This window comes from Micromesistius poutassou (assembly GCF_964030765.1).
Source record: "Micromesistius poutassou genome assembly, chromosome: 7".
Classification (NCBI taxonomy): domain Eukaryota; kingdom Metazoa; phylum Chordata; class Actinopteri; order Gadiformes; family Gadidae; genus Micromesistius; species Micromesistius poutassou.
In genome coordinates, this window is record NC_140277.1 from 9,985,497 (window position 1) to 10,003,908 (window position 18,412).

The 18,412-nt window shown below is 47.3% G+C and overlaps 1 protein-coding gene across 1 annotated transcript; it reads left to right on the forward strand.

The window, feature by feature from the left end:
- Positions 1–262: 262 nt before the first annotated feature.
- Positions 263–2,563, forward strand: LOC311350552 (glutathione S-transferase omega-1-like). Its single transcript, XM_084470596.1, has 6 exons — positions 263–373; positions 819–927; positions 1,020–1,242; positions 1,547–1,648; positions 1,791–1,897; positions 2,304–2,563. The coding sequence occupies exons 1-6, from the start codon at positions 346–348 to the stop codon at positions 2,452–2,454; spliced, it is 720 nt and encodes a 239-aa protein (XP_084326722.1). The 5' UTR covers positions 263–345; the 3' UTR covers positions 2,455–2,563.
- Positions 2,564–18,412: the final 15,849 nt, after the last annotated feature.

An 18,412-nucleotide genomic window follows, 5' to 3' on the forward strand; every position in this document is an offset into this window, starting at 1 on the left:
ATCAATGACAATAGAGTAGCCATCCCTTGATAATGACAAGGCTACATTACCCATACATTCACAAATAATAAATTGAACAGTCAATCTTCTAATGTACCTGACTTCTAGACTCCCAATCTCATCCATTTCAACTGAAAATAAAAAAGACGTTTTCTGCATGCAGCGAGAGAGTGATTTGGTATCCTTGACAACCAGTAAATAACAAACGGAACGGCACAAGATGACGCGAAAGACTGACACACCTCCATGATGACGCGCTGGGCTGCCATGCAGGAAGTTCATAGAGGTTAACCGCCGCCTCATATAACACTTGCGTTTTGTATCACTGTCCCCCCGGATAAAATAATGTCTACTGAAAAGTCTTTCGCCAAAGGTAATTATGATATATTGAACGTGACGCAATACTGAATAAAGATAGGCTATGCATGTCATTGCAAAATTATTTTGAAAAACGAGTGAATTGGTTACCGAAAATATTACATTAGAGAGGGGTTGAAATGCTTTTAAAAAATTAAAATGCTCTTATAAAATGTGATCTCGTTATCTCGAAGTAGGCCTATACGCACTGAAGGCATACTCTACACATCCAGTGTTTATTAATTAAAATCCATATCGATAGGCAAGAATATAAATTATGCAAAGTCATGATGTGTCAACTGCCCAGTGCAATCACGAGTTATTTTATTTGATCACGGAAAACAGGATACTGTAGTTGGCTACTGTGCTGTGTTGACACTTAATTGTTTCACTACCAATACCGTTTACTTTGTGATGATTTATAATTCTATTATCATCATCATTCTATTGATGCATTTCAGGCAGCACTGCGCCTGGCCCAGTGCCTGAAGGCACTATCAGACTGTACAGCATGAGATTCTGTCCATTTGCCCAGAGGGCCAGACTAGTGCTTCAAGCCAAAGGCATTAAGTAAGTAAATTACATATACCTATATCATTCCACTAACGGAACCCACCGTTCTTTACGCCTTACAATATTTAAAATAATATATGCCTTCCCAGGCATGACATTGTCAACATCAACTTAAAGGAGAAACCGGACTGGTTCTTGGAGAAGAATCCTCTTGGGTTGGTGCCGACTTTGGAGACCCCTAGCGGCCAGGTGATATACGACTCCCCGATCACCTGCGAGTACCTGGACGAGGTGTACCCCGACAACAAGCTGCTTCCGTCGGATCCGTTTGAGAAAGCTCAGCAGAAGATGATGTTGGAATGTTATTCCAAGGTAGGTCTACAGAAGCTACCTGTATTTTTTTTTTGCATAAAATTGGGTTTCCAAATGCCCTTGCTCAGTGTGCACATTGTTTGTAGAAACAATAACATAAAATGTACTTAATAACATTCGGATAATTATTCATAATCATTATATCATTAAAGAAAATAAAACAAATTAAATTATTTGCCTTAATAGATAGTGTCAATATATATATATCAATATCAATATCAATACTTTTCATTTGACATGCTGTACTCTTCTCTGTCCGCCATCATGTATGTATATAAAAAAAACAATTGTTGTGTTTCCCCAGGTAATACCGTACTTCTACAAGATCCCCATGGGCAAAAGGGGCGGCGAGGATGTGTCTGCCTTCGAGGGGGAACTGAAGGAGAAGTTAGCCAAATTAAATGAGGCAAGTCAATGTTTACCGCTAAGCTAAAAATACCCGTATTGTCACCTTTTTTAGCATTATTTTTCTAGCTCCAAAACCAAATTATATTGAACATCAGTGTGTCAGTGTTGATAACTTAATATTGAACATTGTATTATTTCAGCATCTTAAGAAGAAGAAGAGCAACTACATGGCTGGTGACTCAATCACAATGATCGATTATATGATGTGGCCGTGGTTTGAGAGGATGGAAGGCATCCAGCTAAAACAGTAAGTATCGTGTAGAAATACATGGCTCATAGGTGACACATAATGACGGGGTGGCCTGGTATGCATAGGGGGTCGCAGGGGATTATTCAGTCATAAACTATAGCTATTGGATGATGCAATGATGAAATGTCTGAATTATTTAACTTCTTTGCGTTGGTGATTCTCAGACATTCACTGGGACATAGATATTCCAGATGTTGATATTCCATAATGTTGATGTTAATATTATATATATGACAGATGGGATTAAAACGATGTATGGGAAAGATGGTGGGAAAAATGGAAGAAGTTGGGGTCACAAGCCAAATAAAGTTAGGTACCATTGTCTTAAAGGGCCCCTATTTGAACACCAAAATAGGGGCCCATTAAGAAAATAAGTTAAATACAATTGTGTTTTTTTCCCTAGCTTCCTGGATGGAACCCCAGAGCTTAAGAAGTGGACTGAGCGCATGCTTGAGGACCCTGCTGTTAAAGAAACCATGCACGCTCCAGACACACACATAGGCTTCTACAAGTCCTACATCGCGGGGAAAGCCGACTACGACTATGGCCTGTAGAGAGTGAGAGAGAGCAGCTGGGCACCATGCCTATTGAAATGTTTTCTATTCAGGTCAAATCATAAATGTTTCTAATGAGTGCAATAAAAGCATTGTTTTTGTAAGACTACACTGATGTGTGTGTCCTTTTTTCTCCTGGGGATGTCCTAAAAATATTAACAGTATTAACTATTGTACTATTGTATAAATTAAATGGCAATAGCATTGTATTAATAAAATAGCATTGGATTCAATCCTCAAAAACATCTTAGCTCAAAACCTTTGGGGCACTTTGAAATCAGATCAGATTCAGTATTTTAAACTTGAGCTGCCTGTCAATCACTATAGGAGGAATCTTCTATTCTCATCGAGGCAGTGTGGTCTACTTAAGTTATGCAATAATAAATATCAATAATATCAATATGGAAAAATGGAGGCATAGAAAAGTGACAGAGACCACAGCCTGATATCAACGCTACAGCAACAGGTAGGGGTGTGAGAGAGAGAGAGATAGAGAGAGAGGGAATGTTACAGTATGAAAGATTTCTTCTGATTTAATTGGCTGCATAATTTGGCATTGTCTCCCATCATGTATAGCCAGAAACTAGCGAGATAACTAGCGAGAAAACTTAGTGAGAGAACCAACGTTGGGTTAAATATCTATTTAACTAAATATTTATTTACTTGTATACAGAGCCGGATTAACCCAAAGCCAAACTAGGCACGTGCTTAGGGCCTGATTGGCGGTGGGGGGGGGGGGGGGGGGGGGGGGGGCAGACAGAAGGACAAAAAAAAAAAATTTGAAATAGCCTATACAAATGTCCTATTATTTCAGTGTTAATATATCAATATATATTAATTAACTAAAAATAGTGACGTTGTTTATCTTAACGTTACGTCACATTAACGCCAATCAGTTAAGTCCGAGGGGAGGTCAGCGGGACAAGACTAAGCGGAACAATAAAGCTAGCAGGCAGGTCGTTTTTTGAGTAGGCTAACATTCAAGATGCTTTCGGGTGTGGCAAAACGTAAAAAGAAAAAAAATGAAGAGGAACAAAAGAAGAGACAGCGGGGGGCTATTGAGAATGAGGAGTTGTCGTCACGGCACAGAGCCCCTCCTCTTCCCGCCATGTTGGAAGGTACGCCCCTCCGAGTGCAGCTGAGCTTTGCGTTATTTTTGACACGGTAGCTGCTAGCAGAGGAGGTTGTTGCAATTCTGTACTGTTTTAACAATGCCTTGAAATAACTGCTGCGTTAAAAACTGCTCCAATGCCTCACACGATCGTCGAGGAAACCATAAGAACAGTGGGCTACATTTTGTCTGGTTCCCTAAATGGACAACGCACTGAAGGCTGCCCCCCACACTACGATTTTTGAGTCGAATGTACACCACACACATAAAGAGAATCTCAGCCGATTGTTGCTCTCCGATCGTAAATACAAATACATGAGATTCGAACACAAGACGGAACACCACACACTATAGGGCAATCTTGTCCGATAATTGTCCGCTGCAGGGCTGTGGAGGTAGAACTAGAGCAACTCGCGTCAACAGTGAAGATGGATCAGCGTCTTTTGACAGCAGTGGTTTCCGCGGTGCTTACATAATATCAGAGAATATCCGTGTCAGTTCGGCCGCGGCGCAATTAATGAATAAAGATCATAAACATCATAAACTGAATGGCTGTACAAGTGTTGTGAGACACGGCTGCGAACCGGTGTCGTGCCAGAAGTTGACTTTTGCCAGAAACTGATTTCCGGTCCGCTGATTTTTACATTGTAATGGCCCTTTACACATTATTCAAGCACTGGTTGACATCAAATCTTGTCAGTATTACTTTGCTGAGTGATATCAAGCCATTTTGAGGCAGAAACACAACTTTAACAGACAGTGCGCGCTCCCGCGGACCGGACGTGCCAGAAGTTGATTTTTGCCAGAAACTGATTTCCGGTCCGCTGATTTTTACATTGTAATGGCCCTGTAATGGCCCTTTACACATTATTCAAGCACTGGTTGACATCAAATCTTGTCAGTATTACTTTGCTGAGTGATATCAAGCCATTTTGAGGCAGAAACACAACTTTAACAGACCGTGCGCGCTCCCGCGGACCGGAAATCAGTTTCTGGCAAAAATCAACTTCTGGCACGACACCGGCAACTTTCAAAAAAAGTAGTGCCGGTTTGGTTCCGTGCCGCTGCCGTATCCAGTGGAATAGCCTACATTGACTATAATGGTTTCTAAAGCCCAGTTCAGACCAAAGATTCGCGACGCAACTGCTTGCAACTCGCAACTCCTTGCGACTCCTTGCGACGAGACGGGCTGAGACGTTCTAAAAACGGGCCAGTTCACACCGCTGCACCGGGCGGCGACGGCAGGTGGTCTCCCTAGTAGGCCTAATTGAACGCTCTGGCACAGCTGAGAGCCGCATCAGCATCACTTCCATCCTGCTAAATAGTAACCTAACTTAGGTTTGCGATTAGTTTTATTTTGGTTGAGAGTAGGCTAGAGTTGCTGTGTTTCGCCATTCTCCACTACGTCTGCATTGTAGTAATTCGCTGGAGTTTAGTTTGTTTAGATCCCGCTAGTTGGATACATTGCATTCTTTCGTAGTGGCGACTTCTCGACTGCAAGGGAAGCTCGGCTTCACCTGAAATTTCGAAAATTAAATGGTCGGATATATACTGTTGTGTTAACATTTCATTGATTAAAAATGCGTTAGAACACGTCCATCTCGAAGACGAGTTCGTTCAGAATCAGCTGCTTATCGCAGGTCGACTGACTCGATTTCCTTCTCATACACTTACGTGTTTAATTTGCGTGTGTTTAGACAGATGGGTATGGGGTGCCGTTTGTAAAAATTCGGTTACAATTTTTTAGCTGATACATTTTCAACATTTAGCTCACTTTCGTCACATTTAGCGCATTTTCCTCACATTTGAGACAGAAATTCATGTAAAACAACACGTAGCAACATTTAGATTTAACATTTAACATTTAGATATAAATGTAACATTTAGATTTAGATTTAACATTTACATTTAGATTTAACATTTAGATTTAGATATAACATTTAGATTTAGACATAACATTTATATATAATTTTGAACATGGATTTTTTACATTTGAACATATTGTTGAAAATTACATATAACGTTATAACGGTAGGCTCCGACAGGGCGAACCGGACCCCGACTTGAAGCGGCGGTGTCTTCTCCCTTAAGGGGCTTATTTTAGATAATAACCGGCGACGTTCTATAGGCTACATTATTACACGGCTACTTGCCGAAACGAAAAAATAACTTCACACGGTGTGTGAAGTTGTGTGAACCACGTGACTCCTCATTCTCAATTTGAGAATGAGGAGTCACGTGGTTTTTGGGGAGGGGAGGGGAGGGGAGGGGAGGGGTTTGAGCCCATCCGCCATGCTGGTAGCACGGTTGCCAGGAGAAACGTTGTCAGAGCGGCATACAGACAGATGAGGAAACATAGACGCAGAGACGCAGGAGAAATTACGATAGAAATAAATGGAGAAGAATAAGGCGAAGGAAAAGGGTCCTTACAGGAACAAACTCACTACCAGCGCCAAGCAGAGGTATGAGGAGAAGCTGTCAGACTTAAACAACGTCGACCCATACGAGCTACCTGCAGCAGAATGGGACAGAGACCTGGACCTTTAACCACCTTGCACATATATGGACATAGTGAACTACTTGGTTTTTGGCATCAGTCAATATACGATGCAAGAATTTAAAAGCCATAAATCGCTAGAAAGCTATGAGACATTCTGCTGTGGTTGGGTGCAAGACCTGGCCATCTACAAGCCTCCAAACGCTCAAAACACTGTTGTACTGGCAAAGGTAAGTTGCTTCACCTTTTGAGTTTTACGCTAATACTAATGTGTACATGTACACTGCGTTGACCAAAGTGACAAAGTAATTTACCGCGATTGTTTCGTAAACACTAGATTGTAACGAGGTGTTCCATGCACACAAACGTTAGATTAACTTCCCACATGTTTTGCAGCTTGTTATGCTAATTTGATTTTAGCCCAATGAAACATACTAGGCATTGTGTGTTGGGGGCTTCGAAGTAGACAAACCAGTTCTGGTTAGGCTAGGGTAGTTAATGGTCTGGTTAGACTAAAGCAAGCCATTAACGTGAATGAAAACGTGAATGAAAGGTCTGTGAGATTCAGGCTGCAGACAAATGTAAATCTGGGAAGCTGCATACAAATGGAAATGGGGGTCTAGACTAGGATGTAACTTGAAATAAAATGTGTCCCTTGTCTTCAAGGCTTTTTACTGTTTCTCTAATTTATTTACCTCTTGTATCTAGGTCATGCATTCACGACGGCTCTGCGAGCCTCCACTCACCCCATGGGTCATCCTCACACCATCGGGGCAAGTGTGTTCGGCCCACTGTACATGCATGGCTGGTGTAGCGGAGTCGTGCACCCATGTCGGAGCCCTGCTGTTTATGGTCGATGCCTGTGTACGGTTAAAGGAGAAGGCCACAGTCACAGACGAACCGGCCTACTGGAAGCTGCCAAGCAGCATCAACAAGGTCCTGCCAGAGGTTGGCCAACGCATCAATTTCATATCTGCTGCAGCTACACGGAGGTCTCTAAACAGACGAATAGACGGTGAGACCCACAATAGTCCTGCGCTGAGAACACGTCCAGCCAATGACACACCGACACCAACACCGGAAGAGCTAGCAGTATTCTACCGGGAAATCAGCACGACAGGGACAAGATCAGCAATTTTGAGTGTGCTACCCGAATACTGCGATGAGTTCAGAGACCCTATTCGGCCCATCCGCAGCTTACAGTCTCTGGCTAATGGAAGCGGCCTTGATAGGAGTGACTTGCCTGCGCTGCAGAAGCACTGCCAGACCATAGGGAGCATTGCTGATGTGTCTGAGGAACAGGCAGTGCAGAGAGAAGGACGCGGGGACAGCACAACTCATCACTTTGGTTTGCTGCACGGGCTGGAAGAATCACAGCCTCCTCAATGCATTGTGTTTATGCAACAGACATTAGTTCACCAGCACCCTCCACCATAAAGAGGGTTTGTTATCCTACACGTGGGCCGGGAACAGCAGCCACCAGTTGGGGCATCAAACATGAGGAGACAGCGAGGCAGGCATACACTGCCCAAACAAAGGATCAGCACACCGATCAACAAGTGGAAACTTGTGGGTTTTTTGTCAACCCGGCCTTCCCACAGGTAGGAGCATCGCCAGATGCCATTGTTACTTGCACTTGTTGTGGGAAAGGCTGCATAGAAGTGAAATGCCCCGCGAAGTACAAGGACAGCACAATCCTTGGTGCGTACTCATCAGATGACCACAACTTCTGTCTGCATGCTGTTGATGGTCAGGTGCACCTCAAGAAGAACCACCAGTACTACACCCAGGTCCAGACCCAACTGTTTGTAACAGAGAGTGCCTACTGTGACTTTGTAGTGTGGACATTGAAGGACTGTGTGATTCTGCGCATAGCTCCAGACAAAACATTTTGGAATGCACGGCTTCAGAAGGCACAGGACTTCTTTGTGAAGGTGGCTCTCCCTGAACTTGCGGTGCAATATTTCTCGATACCACCTACCTCCCAAGCATCACCTGGCCCCAGTGTGCTTCGTGAACTACAGCCACAGACCGTGGTGAAGAGGCCAAGGAATTGTACATCCATGAACATTTCTTTTTGATTTCTTTATTGCTATTTTTAAATGCACATTGTTCTTTTGCACTGTTTACTGTTTCAACCTTTTGAAAGCACTGTCAATTTCTATTTATTCAATTTATAGTTCTAACAGTTCTCAATAAATAATGCCATATCATGTTGCTTCAAGAATTTATTTCAACACGAAACAGTAAGGAGGCACTCAAACAACACTTTTACACATATTTGTTAAGGCACAGCAAACAGTGACAATCTTATCCAACGGCATTAGGTTTTCACCCTCACATTTGATGAGCATGTTCACAGGTACAGTGGAGTGTAAGAATTTAAATTTGTTGCACACAACACCAATCACCCTCTCAACATGAATCCTGAGATGTGCTATGGCCCTAGTCTCCTCCACATCTTTCGCATCCAGCTGTGCACGACCCCTTGTGAACGTAGGTACCTTAACTTCAGCACACGTCATACCCACACTTTCCCTGATATTAAAGCCCCTATCTGCCAGCACAATGTCACCTGGCAACAGTTTGTTGAGGAAACCACTTTGCTCTGTTATACGTTTGTCACTAGTGCGCCCACCCCACCCTTGGGATATGAAAGAAATTACACCCTTTAGGTGTAATTAGGTACTTCATGGTGTATGCATGTTTATACTGAGAGAAAGTCTGTGCCCTTGCCAGTACATTTGAGGGTTTTTCAATAAACACCTCAAACAATCCACAATGGCGGCTACATTTTTCCCGAACGATTCCACGAACTGGTGTAGCATACTCGTCAATAAACAGTCTCTGCTTGGCCAGTGCACTAATGGACACAGCTGTGCATACATCACTCCAAGGGTATGGTGAAAGGCATCACTGACTGTTGTCCTGTGTACCCGAAACAGATGGCTGATGTGCTTTACTGGCAGGTCTAGTCTGAGGCGCATTAGAGTCAACAGGACAAGCTGGAAGGGTGAGAGTTTCTTCATCCTACCTTGAGGCAGATATGGGGTGGGACTGCATAGAAGTGTCTGAAACATTACATAGCTTGCAAGTCCTGTGTAATACTTAACTATGTTATCATCACCACTCAGAAAGTTCTCATTCATCCGGTACTCATCAAGCTCCTCCTTCAGCTTTCTGTTTTCCTCCAAAAGACTGTTGATTACATCTCCTCTAGATGTGCAGAGTCCACATTCCAGGTCCTGTGCTGGGGATGGCAGTCGCTGGTCCTGTGCTGGGGATGGCGGCCGCTGCTCCTCTGTCGGAGATGGCGGCCGCTGCTCCTCTGTCGGGGATGGAGGCCGCTGCTCCTCTGTCGGGGATGGAGGCCGCTGCTCCTCTGTCGGGGATGGAGGCCGCTGCTCCTCTGTCGGGGATGGAGGCTGCTGCTCCTGATGCTCTGCCAGCGGTGGCACTTGCTCCTGGCGCTGGGTCCTGCTGTGCATTACATGCCGCTGATATCTCGCTCCATCTGTTGGCTTGACATCACTGTGGCCTAACCGCAAAGATGGTGTCCAGTCAGGGTGGTTCTCCACCATCTCATATGATGGTTTACCTAGAACAGAATAATTCGATTATGAAAACTCAATGTAATCAATGATTTAATTACAATCAATGCTTTAATGCAATGTACAGTGTACAATCAATGCTTTAATGCAATGTAATCAATGCTTTAAGCTTTTACAGAAAATGTGTTAGTTAAGCTCAAAACAATCATGGGAAACACTAATGTCATGAACTGAATCTCAACTAGTTTTGTTTAAAACAACATTAATGGTTGGGCCATCGAGCATTTTCTAAGAAGCAACAGTTTGTTAGGTAGCTAGCTAGCTGCTAGAAAACAACTTCAGATTGCGTCCTATATGCGGGAAATTACGGTGTAGTTTACATAGTTTACATAGTTTTCATAGTTATCAGCCTACGTGCTGCTGAGAAGACCAGAGGTTTTTTACAACACCCTCAGGGGTCGCATAGCTATTGGATCATGAGGAGATATTAGCTGAATGCTAGGGAATGTTATTTGTTTAAAGGTCCCATGGCATGCTATTTTATGGATGCTTTAATAAAGGTGTTAGTGGGCCCCTAATACAGTACTTGAAGACGTTTAAGAAATTCAGCCTTGGTGCAGAGTTACAGCCACTACAAGCCAGTCCCACAATGAGCTCTCCACAAACGTGCCGTTTTTAGAGGCGGGTCAAGGTGGAGGGTGGGGGTGTGGCCCTGAGCAGCTTGCAGCTGTGGCATTAGATGAAACGGGGGTAAGCGACAACGCCACCCTAGGAATTGCACCCAGGGAAATATCAATCAATGAACGGAAAACAAGAACTTAGCACACACGTTCGTTGACTAACGGCACCAGAGACGAGGTTACGAAAATAGGTTGTCTTTATTGACTAAAACATGTACGTTCCACACAAACATTACAATTACGATGACACTGTACGTTGGGGAAAGACAGAACGATCAGGGCTGAGGCTTACCGGCAAGGGGGGGGCAAGATACCAGGAACGCGGAGGGGAGAAACCAGCGACACCAACCAGTCACTCGTGTTCGCACATACTCACAACAAAAGCAAAACGCAGGTTCAACATGGCAAAATAAAAAGAGAATCCAAAAGGGCACACGTGACAGACACTCGGGAAGAAAGGGCACCACCACCTATGGGATCTAGTTGCCTCCCTGCCGTGGGCACTCAGCACCTGGAAACAAAAGGAGTAGAAGAAGCATATACACACGACCAAACTCACAACTTGTAAGTCACAAAAAAGGAAATCAATAAGAAATAAAAATAAAACCCAAATGCACCAAACAGGCCCCAAAGGATATTACACATGCGTGATAGCCCACTGGCTATCCGCAGCTATAAAAGGCCTCCTGCCAGTGGCTTAACAGAAACTGGACTCAAAACCAAATAAAGACAGAATCCCCCAAATTAAACCAAACACTTCCCCAGGACACACACACACACACACACACACACACACACACACACACACACACACACACACACACACACACACACACACAACAAACGGATCAGGTTAAAAAGGAGTGGTTGTTAGCGTCTTCGCCGCTATCTTCAAGGCTAGCCTGGGACAGCTAAGGCAGCCTTGCAGGTAAGCGAACGGGTGGCAAAAACAGCAGTCGGCAACGACGCAATCGGCAGTACCAGGAAGTTGGCAACTCCCTACTCAAGTCAGCGAGCTCACAGAGCACCGCTGGATTTTAACGTTCGGTAGGGGATCGAGGATGTTACACGATCAATAATCCCGCACGCACCACCAACCAAGGCAGGGCACCAGCAGGCGACAGGCAGAAGCGCTGCAAAGCGACCAGTGCGAAAAAGTAATCCCACACGCACCAACCGAGGCAGGGCACCAGCAGGCGACAGGCAGAAGCGCGGCAGCCGGTTGACGGGAGGGGCGCAGCCGGAAGTAACGAGGAGACCAATTGTGGCACCTCCCGACACAAGGGCTACTCGTGAATAAATAAGGTGGAGACGCAAGCCATTGGCTGTGCCGGCCCCGATCATTAAGAAGGGCTCTGCCCCCTGCGTCTCACCACAATCTACCCCCACATTTTCAGTCGGCGTCCCGACGATAGACCGGTTGGCAGCCCCACCCTAACCCTCGGTTTGAAGGGTAGCACCAACTGGACCCGACACAGGATCATTGGGGCACACCCCCTTCTGGCCAGCTGTCTGAGGTAAATGGTGAATGTTAGAATGTTGGCCCGCCATGGCTCTACCTGTCCGGCGTAGAGCCACTCCGCCAATGCTTGGCTCCGGAACCACTGGCACCCTGACCTCTACCGGATCCAGACTCTCTACCACCCGGACTACGGGTGTAGCGTCAGTATGAACCACTCTGCTAGTACTAGGTGAAGTGTCTAGACTAGGGGAGGGGCTGACTGGGATACTGGTGTTTACCGTAGTAGGCCTAGGTCCAGCCGATGGTGTTGGGGGGTCAGCAGGCACCACCTGGGGGCCCGGACAGGCAAGGGCAACAACCGGCGTCTCTACTGGATGTAGCAGTGACTCCGGGGGCAAGAACGCCAGATCAACATCCATGTCGTCCTCCATCACGACAACAGTCTCAGCGACTGGCGGACTTGTGTAAGGCGGGCCTACCGGTGCATCCCTCACTACCCGGGCTTTAAGAAGGCCACGATGTACCTGTCGGACTTTGCTCCGATCAGTCACTGGAGCAATTGTGTACACGGCCCCGTTGCCTGGGGGGGCTTTGATAACCTCATATACCACTGGGCTCCACAGGTCCTGAATTTTGTGGCAGCCCCTCATACTGAGGTTACGGAGATAGACCAACTCACCCTCCCCCAGTGGTAGATCTTTAACCTGGCGGTCATAGGCCTCTTTCCGTTTATCGGCTGCAGCTCGGATCCGGCCTTCAGCCCCCTGAAAGGCGACTTGCAGCCTGGCTTGGTGTTCGTCAATCCAATCATGCACCGTCCCTGCTACAGGGTCAGGTACTGTTCCCAGCAAAAAGTCAAGCGGCAGGCGTGGCTCCTGGCCGAACAACAGAAAATAAGGGGACTCGCCGGTTGCTGAATGCGGGGTGGTATTATAACAGAAGAGCAGCTGTGGGAGGCACGCAACCCAATCTCTTTTTCGAGATGCTGGCAGAGTACGGAGAAGGTTATGTAAGGTACGGTTAAACCGCTCACACTGGCCATTACCAGCAGGATGGTAGGGCGTGGTGCGTGATTTCTCAACACCATAGAGCTGGCAAAGTTGTTGGATAAGAGTTGCCTCAAAACAACGACCTTGGTCGGAATGGATGCGAGCAGGGACACCAAACTTGTAAAACCACTCATGGACAAGCACTCTTGCCACGGTGGAGGCACGCTGGTCCTGGGTTGGAATGGCTAGCGAATATTTGCTGAACACGTCAGTCATGACTAGAACATTTTCCACACCCGACCGAGACGGTTCCAGTGACGTGAAATCCACAGCAAGTACCTCATTTGGCCGTGAGGCCAACAGATGCCCCATGAAGCTACGTGCTGGGGGTTTAGTGTCTTTTGCAGTTTGACATCGCTCGCACTCAAGGCACCAACGAGCCACATCGGAGGACATGCCCGGCCAATAGCACCGTTTACGGGCCAAGTCCAAGGTGCGCTCCACCCCCTGGTGGCCATGCTCCTGATGCAGCTGAGTCAAAACATCAGACTTCAAACTAGCAGGAAGTAACAGTTGGAAATATTCCTCTGCTCCGTCTGAACGAAACACCCTACGGTACATAGCACCTTCCCTTTCCACTAGTCGGTCCCACTGGCGTAAGAGAACCAATGCCGACTTGGACATTCGCTGTCGCTCAGTAGGCCCAGGTTTAACACCTTGCCTCCAGTGTGGCACAACTTCCTGGAAGACGGGATCTTGTTCCTGACTAGAGCGCAATTGGGAGATGTTGTTCTCCGGTAATGCCGTGACCACCGCTTGAACCACCTGCGTTACTGGCTGTGCCTGCTCAACTTGCTGTAAGGAAGTTGGAAGGGTCGTGCCCAGGGCCAGATCCGCCAACACAGGAGGGTCCGAGGGGTTCTGCCTCGATAGAGCGTCCGCATTGCGGTTCTGTCTGCCGGAGCGATATTTGATCTCGTAGTTGAATGGGGCCATCTGGGCAACCCAGCGCTGCTCTAATGCTCCTAGTTTTGCCGTGGACAGGTGACTTAAGGGATTGTTGTCCGTAAAGATGATACAACGTTGCCCCAACAGATACTCCCTAAACTTTTCGGTGAGGGCCCACTTGAGCGCAACAAACTCCAACTTCATGGAACTGTAGTTGGACATGTTGCGCTCAGTGGGCCTAAGACTACGGCTGGCATAAGCTATAGGGCGCACCTTCCCTCCCTGTTCCTGAGATAGAACGGCCCCTAAGCCGTTGTAACTCGCATCCACTTCTAGGATGAAGGGCAGGCTGAAATCAGCATAGGCAAGGACAGGAGCCGTGGTCAGCCTTCCCTTTAGGGCATCAAAGCTTTGCTGGCACTCCTCAGACCAAAGGGAATGCAAACTTTGGCTTGGACCTCGCTTTGATTTAGTGCCACCCAGCACCGCCACCAGTTTATGGAGGGGGGCCGCCACCTTGGCAAACCCCTCCACAAACCGGCGGTAGTAGCTGGCGAACCCCAGGAAAGAACGCACCTCCGAGACGGTGCTAGGGCAACGCCAACTAGCCACTGCCTCAATCTTTTTAGGGTCCGTCGCCACCCCCTGACTCGAAATGATGTGACCGAGGTAGCCAACCTCCTGTTTGAAAAATGCACATTTGCTCAACTTGGCCTTAAGGCCCTCATGCTGTAAACGCCCCAAAACAAGTTCTAACCGTTCCAGGTGTTGGGAGACGGAGGTAGAGAAGACCACAATGTCATCCAAGTACAACAACAAGGTTTGACATTGCTGGTCCCCAAAAATCCTTTCCATCAACCGTTGAAAGGTCGCTGGTGCGTTACACAGGCCGAAGGGCATTCTCTGCCATTCGAAAAGGCCGAAAGGTGTACAGAAGGCCGTCTTTGCACGATCACCCACCGCGACAGGGACCTGGTGATACCCGCTGGCTAGATCCATAGTGGAGAACCAGCGGGCTCCTGTTAGTGCATCGAGGGACTCCTCGATGCGAGGAAGAGGGAAGGCGTCTTTGCGTGTCTTTGCATTTAGTTGGCGGTAGTCAACGCACATGCGGAGACTACCGTCCTTCTTTCGGGCCAACACTATAGGGGACGCATACGGGCTACAACTGTCAGTGATAACCTGTGCCTCCATCAATTGGTTGATATGAGCCTTAGCCATCTCATATTCCGATGGTGGGATACGCCTGTATCGTTGTCGAACTGGCGCATCATCGACTAGTGGAATCTGATGAGAGAGGAGGTTAGTACAACCCAAGTCCCCATCATGGGAGGCAAAGATTCCGCTGAACCGCTGTAGTAAGTTCCGGACCTGTTTCTGATCTGAAGCCGCCAAGCCAGAGAGGTCAATTTCCTCAATCTGGGATGATACTGATGGTGTAAACATCTGGGAGGTAACAGTGGCCGTCACAGTGTTGACCTCAGTGACACTTGCGGGCAAACTCACCACTTGCACACAACTCAAACTACCCAAATCGGCGCGAGGATACAGTAACACATCTTCCGTGCCCACATTCACTATCGGTATGTAGCTAGTACTACGGCTCACCCGGATCAGGGATGGAGAGGCCAACAAGCCCGCAGGGAGTCCTCTGTCCGTGGGTTCAAACAACACCGAGGTGTCGGAAAACTGTGCTGAACATGTAGCAGCTACCATAACCATAGTGCCACCCGGGATACGATGGGCTCGGCCTCCACGGACTTTGACCCTCCCTGGCCTTATGGGGTGAGTTTCCGCAAAATGACACCGCTGTAGGGCCTCAACAACAGCACTATGAGCCTGGGAGACAGAGGGCAGTCGGAAGAGGGCAGGACCATGTTGCCCAAAAAGCTCATAATAGCATTTGTTCAAAATGTTCATGCCGAGCACACCAGGTGCCTGGAGGCCAACCCCCCCAGGTGGGTCTTTCACAACCAGAACACCACACTGCGCTATGGACTTTCCACAAAGCTCAACATCCAGTTCTAAGTAGCCAACATATGGTATGGTCAGCCCATTGGCTGCCCGGAGTTGTAGCCATTGACAGGAGCGCAGACGGTCAGGGCCCCAGGGCTCAAAGTGGTTCAAAAAGAAGGTCTCGGTGACGGTAGACACCATTGACCCGGTGTCTATTAGGCATGGTACAGGGACCCCACCCATGAGTACATCTAAATGGGGACATGACGAGATTAAACTAGATCCGACGGACATGTTACTCGAGCCAGGCAACCCCCCACCAGAACTGTGGCTCCGCAGTTCGGTGGGTGCTAGTTTCCCGCCGACGGACGAGGGAAAAACTGTCCATCGTTCCTAGGGTGGCCTGCCGAGAAGGTCTGGGCACGAGGGGGGACCCTTGGCCCGTCACAATCCTGGGCAAAATGGCCAGGCTGTTGGCACCGCCTGCATATAATGGGGTTACCACGAGGCCTTTGATGAGGGCGCTGTAACATGTCAACACTCTGGGACAGTTTATTAAGCTGCTCTTGTTGACGTCTCAACATGTCCTTTAGCTCTGATAATTCAGACCCCTCTGTAGCGCTGCTAGAAACGGGCTTATGGCCTCCATGCACTGCATACTGGACACCATGTATGGATGGAACAGATTGACTGCGACCCCTCGCGCCACCCGGCATACCCTCATACTCCCACCGGATAGCCCCTGCTCTGAGCTCCAGCATGGTGATTGTTGGCTGGCACCTTATAAGCTGCTTAAGTTCCCTCCGCAAAGCACCATCGATAACATGCTCAGAGAATTGATCGCGCAACAAAACCTCAGCATTCACCAAACCATCGGGTGCACGATGCTTGACTCTGTCCATAAGACTCATCAAAGCCAAAGAGAACTCCAACAAGGTTTCACCGTCCTGCTGCTTTCTCGAAAAGAAAGCCTCTTGCAGGGCAACATACGACTGAGAGCACCCGTACAATTCCCGGAGAATACTTTTGATCTTTTTGGGATCATTTTTATCGGTGCTTGGGCGATATTTTATCTCCTCTCTGGCCTCCCCTTCTAAATGGTCGAACAGAAAGAAAGCTTGATCATTCACAGAAAGGTGACGTGCCCGCATGCATGCCTCTACCTCTTCAATCCATTCATTTACCTTAATCCCTGACTTGCCTTTAAACATGGGACACTTTCTATCACGGGGGACGAACACCAACCCAGGCTCGGCACGTGAGGTATCGCCCGAAGATGCTGGATTCAGTCTTTGCTTCAATATCTCATTGTCTGCTTTAAGCTGTGCCACCAATTCCCTAAGCTCTTGTAGCTCTTCCATGTTCATAGCTAAACTATGACCTACCTGTGGCAGCAGGGTTTTTGGTCCACTGTAAAAGGAGCACAGTAGTCAACTGCTACGACGGTCAAGACAACTGCTGTTTTTGCCAACTAACACAATTGAAGAGAGAAAGGTCAATCCAAATGCCTGAAGTGAAAAATAAGCAGGTTTTTACACCAACAACCACAGTAAAGACAACATAAATATCGGAACATACGCCTCTGGTGTTTAGAAAGTACGTCCTGCCGACCAACGCCAAATGTGGCATTAGATGAAACGGGGGTAAGCGACAACGCCACCCTAGGAATTGCACCCAGGGAAATATCAATCAATGAACGGAAAACAAGAACTTAGCACACACGTTCGTTGACTAACGGCACCAGAGACGAGGTTACGAAAATAGGTTGTCTTTATTGACTAAAACATGTACGTTCCACACAAACATTACAATTACGATGACACTGTACGTTGGGGAAAGACAGAACGATCAGGGCTGAGTCTTACCGGCAAGGGGGGGCAAGATACCAGGAACGTGGAGGGGAGAAACCAGCGACACCAACCAGTCACTCGTGTTCGCACATACTCACAACAAAAGCAAAACGCAGGTTCAACATGGCAAAATAAAAAGAGAATCCAAAAGGGCACACGTGACAGACACTCGGGAAGAAAGGGCACCACCACCTATGGGATCTAGTTGCCTCCCTGCCGTGGGCACTCAGCACCTGGAAACAAAAGGAGTAGAAGAAGCATATACACACGACCAAACTCACAACTTGTAAGTCACAAAAAAGGAAATCAATAAGAAATAAAACCCAAATGCACCAAACAGGGCCCAAAGGATATTACACATGCGTGATAGCCCACTGGCTATCCGCAGCTATAAAAGGCCTCCTGCCAGTGGCTTAACAGAAACTGGACTCAAAACCAAATAAAGACAGAATCCCCCAAATTAAACCAAACACTTCCCCAGGACACACACACACACACACACACACACACACACACACACACACACACACACACACACACACACACACACACACACACACACACACACACACACACACACACACACACACAAAACAAACGGATCAGGTTAAAAAGGAGTGGTTGTTAGCGTCTTCGCCGCTATCTTCAAGGCTAGCCCGGGACAGCTAAGGCAGCCTTGCAGGTAAGCGAACGGGTGGCAAAAACAGCAGTCGGCAACGACGCAATCGGCAGTACCAGGAAGTTGGCAACTGATGGGAAAAAATAACCTAAATGGACATTACATTATGAATATAGTCAACTCTGGGCCCAAATCTAATAAACACAACACACCACACATTCAAGAGGGTGAAGATGACCCTCGAGCCCCCCTATCAGTCTGCGGAGAACACTCTGCCACAGCCGGACGGCGAGGA

Coding starts and splice junctions, on each gene's coding strand:
- LOC311350552 (XM_084470596.1), top strand. CDS start 346: ATGTCTACTGAAAAGTCTTTCGCCAAAG. Junction 374..818: donor TGAAAAGTCTTTCGCCAAAG/GTAATTATGATA, acceptor GATGCATTTCAG/GCAGCACTGCGCCTGGCCCA. Junction 1,898..2,303: donor GAAGGCATCCAGCTAAAACA/GTAAGTATCGTG, acceptor TTTTTTCCCTAG/CTTCCTGGATGGAACCCCAG.